This window comes from Zootoca vivipara, chromosome 7, assembly GCF_963506605.1.
Source record: "Zootoca vivipara chromosome 7, rZooViv1.1, whole genome shotgun sequence".
Classification (NCBI taxonomy): domain Eukaryota; kingdom Metazoa; phylum Chordata; class Lepidosauria; order Squamata; family Lacertidae; genus Zootoca; species Zootoca vivipara.
The window spans coordinates 29,723,488-29,736,162 of record NC_083282.1 but is presented as its reverse complement, the minus strand read 5'-3'; the positions used below and the strand labels follow the sequence as shown (position 1 = coordinate 29,736,162).

At 42.4% G+C, this 12,675-nt stretch overlaps 1 protein-coding gene across 2 annotated transcripts in view; it reads right to left on the bottom strand.

Moving 5' to 3' along the window:
• The window catches only part of ADGRL4 (adhesion G protein-coupled receptor L4), an 87,187-nt gene that overhangs the window by 22,547 nt on the left and 51,965 nt on the right, over positions 1-12,675 (bottom strand). For both annotated transcript variants that reach the window (XM_035122068.2, XM_035122071.2), the window contains exons 8-12: positions 10,811-10,927; positions 8,642-8,835; positions 5,508-5,684; positions 2,647-2,850; positions 1,709-1,929 (exon numbers count right to left, since the gene is read on the bottom strand). In XM_035122068.2, coding sequence (XP_034977959.1) covers positions 1,709-1,929; positions 2,647-2,850; positions 5,508-5,684; positions 8,642-8,835; positions 10,811-10,927 — 913 coding nt within the window. The remainder of the gene's footprint in view (positions 1-1,708; positions 1,930-2,646; positions 2,851-5,507; positions 5,685-8,641; positions 8,836-10,810; positions 10,928-12,675) is intronic.

Sequence of the window (12,675 nt, the reverse complement as noted above, 5' to 3'; positions counted from 1 at the left end):
CCTAAGCTACTGAAGGCAAATTTATGCGGGTACCAATTCATGAGCGCCTTTGCCCTTGTATGTCTAACAAGGTAGAACCTGTCACTCACATTCTTTTATTTTGTGAATTCTATAGTGAAGAACGAGCTCAACTTATTTTACCCCTTTTATCAAAATTTACACCCTTACAATATTATTTGGAATTTCCCCCCGAAATCTTACGAAAATTCCTTCTGGAAGATTCCTCAAGCCCAGTGTCATATGACGTGGCCAAATTCCGCACATTAGCTATTAAGAAACGCAAATCCCTTCTATTGAATGACACATTGCAAATTCCTTTTGTGTAATAGTTCTATTTCTGGTGATGTTACTGCTGATTTTCTTTTGTTTGGAATTATGATATTCTGTATTGCTGGCTTTTGCTGTAATAAAAATTGAACTTGAACTTGATCTACTGAAGGTAATTGGCCTCTTTATATGTCCAGCTATCCTTTGTCAACAACAAATGGTTGCTGGGTTTTTTTGTGTGTATGTGTTGAATATATGCTATATGGTAATTTATGGACCTAATAGGTATGTAGGTTTTATTTGATTTGTTTTTTTTATCTTATATTTTGGAAATGTACATCCAGGTTTTTTTCCTTTAATTTTTTTGGGGGGCCCCCAAGAGAGTGGGGCCCTAAGCTATAGCTTGTTTAGCTTATATGTAAATCCGGCACTGCTTGTGGGCTTCGCATAAGTATCGGGTTGCCCTCTGAGGGAACCAAATGCTGGCTTAGATAGGCTTTTAGTCTACTGGGCTCATTTTGTGTTCTTACATTATGGCCACTAGACATGTGGCATTCCTCATTGTGGGAAGCCTATTGCTGAGGGAAGCCTCAAGCCTGATTGTCTGAATTACCAGACTAGTGACCCTGTGTGATATGTTTTGCCCCCAACGTATCATGTTAAACCCAAAATAGTAGTCATCATAAAATAATGATGCACACCACCCCAACCTCCTAGTGTTGCGAGATTCTTTTTATCAATGCTGGGAAACCTTTTTGTTGTGGTTTCAACAGAAGGAAAAGAGGACCATTCATTTCATGGAAGGGGGCAGTTCTGTACAGGCATAATATGCCCACCTCCTTATAGATATGGCAGCTTGGGCATCTGAGCGAGCACAAGCATAAAAACCCATCTGGATCAGGGCATATGCATTTGCGTCTAGAACTTAACAATGGAAATTTCCATACTTATCACAGTATGTATTCCCTGCAACCCAAGAAGCAGATGTGTGCAATCAAGTTTCCGTGCATTCATACCCTGTTGGGTGTGGCTTTCATGCACAAACGTGCATTTGTCTGAGGCTAGATTCCTTCATCTAGTAGTCAGAACTGCCTCAGAGCATCCAGAGACTGGATTGATAGCAGTGACAAAATGGTAGGGATGGCGATAATCTGTTTGAGGGGAGAGTAGATTGCATACACCTTTCTTAGTTGCAGAGAGGCCACACATCTCTTTCTGAAAAATAACCACCATAGTCAAAGCTGGCTGGGCCAACCGTTTCTTCGATGGGTAGTCACAGTCCAATATAATGTACACAGGAATGTGCAGGCAACTCACTGTTATGTGAACATAGTTTCCTAGCAGAAACATGCTTAGGCGATCACATCTCAGTGGGCTGATGCAGGAAGAAGTCATGTCAGAACTATCTATAACTAAAGTCAAAATATAAACAATGAATTACACATCAGTTCTTTCGTAGTATTTGGATCCCAGTGCAGCAGAAATGCCAACCACCACTGCTGGGCTCACGTAGCCAAAGATATAGAAATTCTTGTGTAAGAATCCTTTATTGTAGATTACTCCAACAACTATAAGGTACAGGTGAATGCCTTCGATACACATCCACGCGAAGGCAGCTAAGAGGAAGTAATGGAGCAATCCAGCAGTGATTGAACAGAATAGCTAGAAGGGAAAACAGAAAAAAAAGCGTAAGTGAATAACATAAAAGACTCCATATCTTGCGATGCAGGTTAAAAATGTTGTCATAGTGCCAGCAAAACCTCTTCCACTGGAAATTTGTCTCGATAGGAAAACGGCCCAGGCCCTGTCATTACTTTTCTGTAAGTACACAGGAAACCACCAAGCCCATTTCATTTTAAAACTCGGACCTCATGCTCAATTCTTTTTGTCTGTGTGTCTACAATCACATGAAATACACAAACTGATGAAGCAGATGATATATATTTTCCGCCGAATGTATTCAACTTTATATATACCCCCTGCTACCCAAGGGCATGTATACAAGCAGCCCCTTTTTACACAGAAACAAGACCAGGACAACCCCTGCCAAAGTAAATCGGCATTAACACCTTCTGATATTATTGGAACATGGTCAATTCAAACTCAGTTAAAAATCTGCTTCCATTTTGTCTTAGTTAAGGGTCCCATTCTCAGAGTGGACCACTGGCAGAAGACCCTTCGTTCTTTTCAGTGAGGCTTATACTTTCCGAATGGGATTTCCTGGAATCTTTAAATGAATGTTTTATATCCACAGCTAGTTATGGGTAAAACATTCACGGGGAAACTGGGAAATGCTACTTGCACCTCTGAAAAAGGCACTTTAGAGCACACATTTGCTTTCCTACCCACCATGAAATGGCATGAGGAAAGGCCACGTACCTTATTACTGTTCATGTTAATTCCAACAAGAAAAATTAGCTCAGCCAGAAAAAGGCTGCAACAGAGATTTTTGTGAATTGTTGTCCTCGTACTTTGAATTTCACTGAAGAACCAGAAAGTGAAAATGCACATGGAGAGGCAGATCAAGGAGATAATTATTCCAAGCTGAGTAATTCTTGTGAGAATATAATAATTCTTGTCATCCTGGGAGGGGGAAATAATAAGGTAACATATTGGAGAGAATGTGGCTAAAGAATAGCTTCTTTAAAACCTCATTTGATAATGGAGTTCTGATTTTACTTCATTTCCCCCCTCCATACTCCTTGTTAAAATGCCCAGCCAAGTTGGTGGTTGAAATGCTTTACACATTTTTTAATTAATTTTATTAAGGTACTAGTTGGAACACGGAAGTGTGCAGGGAAAAATCATAGAACTTGGATGATAGGACTTATCTCCTCCTCTGCCTGTGCCTTCTAAATTTGCTCTGGAGGATTGGGAGGAAACCCAGAACAGGTTTGGGGGGGGTGCAGTGGGGGTGTAGGCGATATATTATCTGGTTTTGCACTGGTATGCCTGGATAAATATAGATATCGATTTCTTCAGGGACTGTAGAGATCGTCAGATTGAATTGTCAATTATCTGTCACCAATAGCCATAGAGCCCAGCATATTTCTTTTCCAAGTAGCTGTCGTTAATTTAACTGCCCATTAATACCTTATGACAGAATAATGTAATGGATATCATATAAAGCGCTTTGAAAATTATCCCGAAGAGATGGAGTATAAACCTGGAGGTTTTTTGGTTGTTGTTTTTTAGGGGGGGGGGAACAATTCACTCTTGACTTGTCTTGTAACTTGCGCCTCACTTGCTTTGAGATTAATATTTTAAACCCACATTAAGTAAACACTCCACAGATGCAAAACACATTCTTATATTTGAGGACATTCTTATATTTGAGCTGTGAAGGAGTCTAAGTATAACTCTAGGGAGGGAGCTTTTTATTTTTGGGCAGAGGATTTAGCCGACTTGAGAGTCTTAGCACAAGCACATCGCATTGACACATGCTGGGCTCTTCATACTGACAGATTCTGCTTCTTAGTGCTAAAAGTAACTTACAGTTTCAGTTCAAATGTGAGGGTTTTTTTGGGGGGGAAGTGAAATGTTTAGACTTTATCGGGTCCCCCCTTAAAGAGGGCACGTGTTGCGGTGAGACCTGGAACCCGATCCCCTGTGTTGTGGGTGGGTTCGTATGGTCAGCCACAACACCCGATTGGTAGGTCCCTCGTTGCTGGGTTTAATCTAGGCAATGGGGCGCAGTCCAAACGGATCGAGGAACCTATATATACCCATGCACTTGACCCAGAGCTTCCTCTTTTGGCATGTGCATTCGAAAACACCCACCCACCTCTCCTTATTTTTAGGGCTTTTGTGCTTGACCTTGCTATGCTGTCGTTTGTCATTTGTCGTTGGGACAGGGGCACGGCAGGAATTTTCCCCACTTGGCTGATTGGCTGTTGCCATTTGGGTTTCGCCTGCTTGTAAGGTCACAACTTGTAAGGTTGCGGATAGGCTCTGGTTCAGATTATAGGGATGGGGGAACGCTCTCGCCATCCCTAGGTGAAGGGTATTCTGTTAAAGGAATCCAGGGACTCTAATGGTATGGTCAACCCATGAGAGGGGTCTGTGCCCATGCCTGAGTCCAGGGGGACATTTGGGTGGTGGACATAGTCCATCCCTGAGTTTCCACCTTCCCAGGTGTTCATCCTTGGCTGACCTAAGGTGGGGCCCTGGGTCAGCACTACCTGCCTAGCAGGGAGCTAGTCGAACCAGAGCCTATGCGACCACTCGCTTTCTGTCATCAATAAAGTTGTGGCCTAAATTCTGCCAAAAACCAAAACCAAAATTTGAGTCAAGTGTGAATTTATTTGGGGGGGGGGGGGTTGGAAATGGGTACACACAGCCATTGCAATAAAATATTTCCCCTTTTTTGTATCATTGTACATTTGCTTTTTCTTTAAATAAAAAGCACGATGGTTTTCAAAAGTCTGAAGTTCTGTCTGTTCATACTATTTTTAAAGCCAGGTTTACTTCTGGGAAAAATAGGCCTATTGCATATTCTGTGGTCATATCCACATCTTACATTTAAAGCATAGTTTATGCCACTTTAACCAACCTAGCTTTCCCGAAATCCTTGGAACTGTAGATTGTTATAGGTGCTGAGAATTATTAGGAGCTGCCTATTCCCCTCACAATTCCAGGGTTTCCCGGGAAGACTGATTGTTAAAGGGTTCTGGGAATAGGTATCTCTTTGAGCAGAATAGGGGTCGCCTAAAAACTCTCAGCACCTTTAACAAGCAACAGTGCCTGGGAATCAGGGGGAAAACCGTGATTGTTAGTTGTATAAATAATACTTTTACAGCTGCTCAGTGACCACAAATGGTCTCTCTGCCCCGTCGTTTTTTGTTTGTAAAATGAAGATAGTAGTGACTTAAGTCTTGGGGTTATTGATAAGCATGAATAATATACAGATAATAAATATTATGGGCATTAAAAATGCTCAGTGGCAGTTAAAAACATATAATAAGACAGGGCAGGGGGAGTAGAGTAGCCAGCACCCATATAAGAGATAGCATGTGCATTGTATTGTTATAATGGAATATTCAGAGTGTAAAGTTCAGGGACATCCTAACCATGAAAATATCTACTGCTAAAGAATTATCCCATTGTGTATTTGCTCAGTGAGAATAAAGTGATAGACCAAGCGAGGAAGGAAGTAACGATCTAACTGCAGAGACCAATAGGTTCTACACACAAACTATCTAAATAAATTAATAAACACTATATTTAAAAAGAGCACTTACAACTTCAGAGTTGTTTGAGGACATCAAGACAGCAAAAGGGGTAAGATGATTGCATCTGCATGTGGTATGGGTGCTATTGGAATGTGCTCGTTCACATCCTTCTGTAGACCAGTTTCCTTCCAATGTTTCTTCTGAATAATTCCAAAACGCACACTTAACATCTTTTTTGTCTACAGTCTGAACAGAAGGAAAATGTTTAATGGGTGGCAAGAGGCACAAAGCCACTCAATTCATCACAAGGTCATTATTCCACAAAACCCAGAATCTGAACTGTTCATAATTCAGGTTCAGGAGAAACACAGGAATAAAAAAAAGAAAATCAGAACAGAAAGATGAAACAAGAAAGGTAAAAGAAGGTAGACTAAAGAGAGGAAGGAAAACTACACCTGCTTTCTCATTCTTTTCAAACTTTGTTCCTGAGTTTTAGAAATCAACAGTCCAAATAATTGATTTTAAAATGTCTGTACAATCAGTATGTTTGTTCCTGTCCATTTCTAGTGGCCTTATTTTGACCAGGGCTTGCTAATTCTTCTCTTTCTAGAGAGTGTCTTTGACTCTACTACATGCCTTGGACTTTTTGCACCACCTCACCTTCTAGTCTTTGAAATGGGTTTGTGGGAGGAGAGGTTTTTTGTTTTTTTTAACTGCTTGTGTTTTTACTTAGTATTTTTATCCTGTGAACCACCCTGAGATCTTGTGATGAAGGGTGATATATAACAACAACAACAACAACAACAACAACAACAACAACAACAACAACAATAAATATTAGTCCCATCTTTCTTGTTTTAGGCCCCATCTGCACCATACATTCAAATCAGTATCATGCCACTTTTACAATCATGGCTTCCGCCAGAGAATTCTAGGAACTGTAGTTCATTAAGAGAGTTGATTGTTAAACCACTTTGGGAATTGTAGCTCTTTGAGGGTCTTAGAACTCTCAGCATCTTTAACCAACTGTACTAAGCTCAGCCTGGATAGCTCAGTTGGTTAGAGCATGGTGCTGATAGCGGCAAGGTTGCAGTTTTGATTCCCATTTGGGACAGCTGCATATTCTTGCATTCCAGGGGGCTGGACTAGGAGATGATCCTCAGAGTCCCTTTTCCAATTCTACCATTCTATTATTCTTTGATTTCTAGGATTCTTCAGGGTAAGTCATGACTGTTTAAAGTACCACGATACTGCTTGCCTAGCCTGGACTTTCACCGTCCATATTATTCCCTTTATCCTCCTGCAAAAAAACCATCAAAACCAAAAACCTTTCCCCGGTTTACCTGCTAAAGGTGCATACTGAATCATACCCATTTAATACTCTATTATTTATTTATTTATTTATTTATTTATTTATATCCTGGCCACCTTCCCCCCCCCCCCAAAATCATGATGACTTCTTCACAAAAGCCCAGGGAGGTAGAGAAGGTCAATACATCGTTACTTCGCCAAGAATACTGAGTGGGATTTATGGCTGAGTCAGGATTTAATCACAGGATTTAATGCCATTCTACTTCCTATCAACTGCTGTCTGTCATACACTATGTAATAATCATGTCTTTTAGCACAGGAGGAAAGAAAGTCATTATATGAATTTCTCTAAATTTTCAGTGAAACTGTTCTTTTTCTGTCCCCCCTCCCCCCACGACTAAAAGACTTTTGAGTCACCTTTCAGGTCCATTGCCCTCCCAAGAAGAGATACAAGATAGTTAATGAATTACAAGCACAATAAAAATAGCAATACAGTACAAGAAACTCAGCAAATTATGCTCCTGAAAATGACAAGTAACTTCATCATAGAGTGGCTGGGGAGACCCAGCCGGATGGGTGGGGTATAAAGAATAATATTATTTATTATTGTTATTGTTATTGAATTGCAGGGTTGGAAGGACAATCTAGTCCAACCCCCTGCAATGCAGGAATATGCAGCTGTGCCATAAAGGTATTGAAGTTGCACCCTTGGCATTATCAGTACAGGGCTCTAGTCAGCTGAGCTACCCAGGCATAGTCACAGCAGCTAACGAAAAGCAGACTGAAATAAAAGATTTTAAGAATGTTTTTTAGAAATTTCCAGTGATGGGACTATAAATACCACCTGGGTGAGGATATTCCACAGATATGAGGCTGCTTCTGAAAGGCCACATCTTTTGAATCCAGCAACCTCTGATCATCAGGCTAGAGAGCAGAGCCCCAGAAGCTGATCTTCAAGCTCAAGCAGAGAATTGTAGAGTTGGAAGGGACTGTGAGGGCCATTTAGTTCAACCCTGCAGTAAAGGAATCTCTTGCCCAACTTGGGGCTCAAACCCACAACCCTAAGATTAAGAGTCTCATGCTCTACCGAGCAAGCTATCCCAATATCCCATTAAAGTGTTATTTATTACCATCTAGGGTCATGCTGGCTATATGACCTGGAAGCTGTACGCCGGCTCTCTCGGCCAATAACGTGAGATGAGCGCTGCAACACCAGAGTCGGTCACAACTAATGGTCAGGGGTCCCTTTACCTTTAGGGTCATAAATAACACTTTAAATAGGACCCACAAACAATAGGCAGCCAGAGTGACTGGTACACAATAGGTGGGATGTGATCTGATTCTTTGTCCCCCTCAGGCATTCATACTGCCACATACTGTACCAGCTGAAGTTTCCAAATAGCCTTTAATGGCAGTCCACGTACAGCACATTACAGCAATCTGCTGCTGATTGCTCACCACGTTACCTGTTTGTGAGATACAGCACCAGCACCATTAACTTCAGTGCCCTGCTAAATTTTGCTCATCTGCTTTTGCCTCTCTGGGCAAACATGGAAAATGCAACAGATGCACAGCTTGTAAATGGAGAATGTTGAGAGGTGAGGAGGAGATTCGGATTAGGCTAACCAATTATTGACAATTGTGTAGTAGAGCCAACATGCAGTTATTAGTCTTGTCAATTCCTATCAACACTTTGCAGTGCTAACACACTCCCTTCCTGGCACTTGCTGAGCGAAATCAGAATTGTAATTTCCCCTCTAATCATATTATATACACATATCAGCAAATGACATAGGTGTGAGTGAACAACCAAATGAAAACAGAGTCGCTCCTTGCTACAACATAATTGTAGGCTTACTTTTAATCAGGTGATAATTAGAAAGAAAACCTACCTGTGCATGTTTGAAAGTCAATGTTATTTTCTCTACCGGGTACAGCATAGGTGGCATGGAGTGAATTGCGACAGCTATAACTGATGACCCTACTGTCTCTCCATGCTCTGAATTTTCTTCCAGTGAGAAGTTCTGCGATGATGAGAAGAGAGAGCCAATATTGCTGTACCGCAGAAACACAACTGCAACGGTGCCTATCAATCAAACAAACTGTGCTTAGTGGGTTGTAGCTTGTTTCCTAACAACCCTGAAGATAATGAGGAAATGACAAACAATAGATATCTGTATTTATTTTGCATGAAATATGCATAACAGATTTTTATTTTTTTGCAACACAGTTATTGAAAAGGTTAAGAGACAGTGAAGAATGTCTGCTTTTCAAGACAATATAACCCACCAGTATTAAAAATGAGTGTTTGTGAGGCAAAATTAAGCAGATGGGTCCAAACTTTCCCTTCTATGACTGGAAGGGCTCCTTTGATTCAGAGAAGGCATTGAAGTCAAGCAGAGGCTCCTGCTGAAATGGAGGAATATTTTGTTGTTGCTGTTGCCAATTTCCTCCCTTGCTCCTGCAGCTCCCAGTGCCACCTCCCACACTGTTCTCTCCCCCAAACTTCCAGAGCAGATATTCAGGAGGAACAGGAAGCTGCAGGGAGGAGGAAACTAGCAAAACCTGCCCCTCCTTTCCTGTGATGTCATAGAATCGTTGAGTTGGAAGTGACCATGGGGATCATCTTTCCAACCTTCTTCAATGCAGGAATCTTTTTGTCCAATGTAAGGCTTGAACCCACATCCCTGAGATTGAGAATATCATGCTCTTCAGACTGAGCTGCCATGTTTCTGCGTGTGTACTGTGAGTGGAAATCTGCTCATGCGAGGGAACACCTCCCAAGGGCAAGGATGGTCCCAGCCACTGCCTGGAGAAGGCCAAGCAGCGCCCAGCAGGAGCTCAAGCAACAGCAATGGGCCCATACCTGCCAAGTTCCTCTCTGAAAAATAAGGGACCGGACTGAAAGTAGCATACCAGAAGTAGCATGACGGCCATTTTGGAACTGGCCGGAGCATGCTCAGAAGTGACTTTTGATGCTGCTGTGCCCAGTTCCAAAATGGCCACCGCACCAGAAGTCGCGCTGCAGCCATTTTGGAACTGGGCAGAGCAGCATCAAAAGTCGCTTCTGAGCATGCTCTGCCCAGTTCCAAAATGGCCACCGCGCCAGAATAAACCGGGAAAAAACAAAAAAATCCGTTTTTTCGGCTGGGGACAGGTGGAAAAACGGGGGTTTCCCGGGGAAAATGGGAGACTTGGCAGCTATGAACGGGCCGAGATCTACGCCCTCAACAAGGTGACGACTGAGCTGGAGGAGCAGCAGTTTGACACCTTCTACAAGCAGATGCAGGCTTCCAGTGACTGAGCACGTGTGCCGCACTCCAGATGAGCCACTTGTTAACCTTGCACCTATGGCATCCCTTGAAGACCAGCACTTTCCCACCCATGACCATAGTCAGTGGCCATGCAGAACTGCACACCCAGGAGCAGGGAGGAACAGCCAACCTCTGCTTCCGATGCCACATACTGCCTTACTGGAGCGTTCCCCTGCCAAACCTTCCTTGAGTGGAATTCTCCCTTGAAAACTTGTGAGTTTTTTTTTAAAATCTATTTATTACTTTGGTTTGAGAAATAAAGTTGTGTTTTTTCTAAATAAATAAATCTGCTCATGCGAACTCTGAATTCCAACCCTGTGCCAGTCAAAATCTGTTCTGAAGAGTTTAGGAGAAGTTTGCAATCTAGAAAAAGAGGTGGCTCAGGGGACGGTGGGAGAAGGAGGAAATGAGTGAAAATCACCTCCCCACTTTTTCCAGCAGGGAACATCTGCTGGACCTCCTTCTGTGTACAGATCCATTCATAGAAGTTAACTGGATCTATTCCAGTAGTTTGTTTTGTTGCTGCTTTGCAATTATGCTTTGAATAGGCATTTGATCCTTGCCAAGGGTGCATCTCTAGTGAAATACCTTTGAGAAATCATTGAAATTGCACCATTGGAATTGGCTGTCCGAAACACTCCTGAAGGATTTACTTTCCTGAATTTTGCAAAGGAGGAGGCTTCTGGAAAACCCCATTGAACTTCATTTCTATAGCCTAATTCCTCGAGTCACATTTCTCTCCCTAACCTTTAGAAGTAGTTGCTTCCTTTTTCTTTGCAGAGACCTTTATAATCTCTCCTCCCAACTGCACATGCTGGTGAATGTGCTCCATGCGCTGTATATCAAAGGCAAGAACTTTGAAAGCTGCAAAAGAAAAGAAGAAAGGGGGAAAACTCCTTTGGAAATCACAATTACATCCCAGCCTACTAAACCTCACACTTCTGCAATTAGGTTTACACTCAGCTGAACATTTATTACAGATGTCAGCACAAAGTCCAGCCAGGTAATTTAAGAGCGAAGACGCATGCACACATACGCACGCACATAGCATTGTGTGGTTCATATTTGTTCAGGAGTTCGTTAGTTCTAGTAGGCACAAATCTTTTATTTCCATTTTGTACCTTTCCTTGGAAAAAATGCAGTCCCTAATTTGCTTTGCGTTCAATGCATTTCCTAAAGAATAATGGAAACTACTTTCAAAGGAACAACCTTTTTATTAAGAATGCATTTCTGAAATGGAATATCAATTGCCATCTTTAAAAGCATAGTACCATTGAACAGTTTTTATTTTATAATATTTGGAGGGAGAAATGAATATTTTATTATTATTACACAAAGATACAGCTACACAAAGTGAAGCTGCACTGCGCTGTAATGATGTCTGTTGCCGAAACCAAAGAACGCCACCTAATATGAACCACCCTGGACAAAGAAAATGACATTAGAGGACATAGAGTCCTTTTTGTTGCTTTGTTCTGATCAATGTAGTGCTTCAGTCACCCATAAGGCAGCAGAAAGGTCAATCAGACAGTTAAAAGCAAAGCAAAACAAACATTTGACTAATGGGGTGGAATTACTTAGCTGGACTGTCTGTTACTTACAGCACAGAAAGCACACACACACTTGTGATCTGAAGTTTCCAGCGAGCCAAATATCAGCAAATGTTTTTGAGAGCATTAAAAAAAAGTCCTCTTGCCAAGGGTGTCCCGCACATCTGGCTTATATGCACCACTGGCCAGCCAAACATGAAAGCAGACAATGCCTGGCCAACCATAAGAGCCTCTGATTGGACTGGCCCATTTAAACTTCAGGTTTGCGAGGGCAATCACGCCCAGCAGATCGGCCAGCCAGAGAAATTCCCAAGTAGCCAGCTGGCAACATGAACTCTGACCTTCCAGGGATGGTGGCTAGGATTGGGGGGGGGGGTCAAAACCCTCACCCACCTGGGAAAAGGTGTGCAACCCTTTCATAAGGGTTGCAGCTTATGCACTTATATGATGAAGTGTTGCAGTTTTATGATGAAGTTTTGAGGTGAAGAGACAGAGCTAGGTGATGTATGCTAATGAGCTGTAGTCTGAACCACTGAGCGTCTTGGGCTTGCTGATCGCATGATCGGCAGTTCAAATCCACACAATGGGGTGAGCTCCCATTGCTCTATTCCAGCTCCCACCAACCTAACAGTTCGAAAGCATACCAGCGTGGGTAGCTAAAGAGGCTTCCTGGTGTCCCATTGCACCAGAAGCAGTTTAGTCATGCTGGCCACATGACCTGGAGAGCTGTCTGTGGACAAACACCGGCTCCCTCAGCCTGAAAGCGGAGATGAGTGCCACACCTCATAGTCAAATTCGACTGGGCTTAACCATCCAGGGGTTGTTTATCTGTATGCTAATAGACTGGGTTCTGCAATGGCACGGCATAGCTGTGGTTACTACTCACTAACTAGCCATGGGAAACTGCAAACTCTCTGTCTCAGTTTTGTGTCTGGTGCCGACCTCTCTCATATGAGTTTCTGTGATGCCATGATCTGGCTCCTGGAAGACATGCAGAAGGCACAGAGAAGAGACCCTTTAGATTTCCAAACACACAGAGAGCTGGACAGAAGAGTAGTGTGA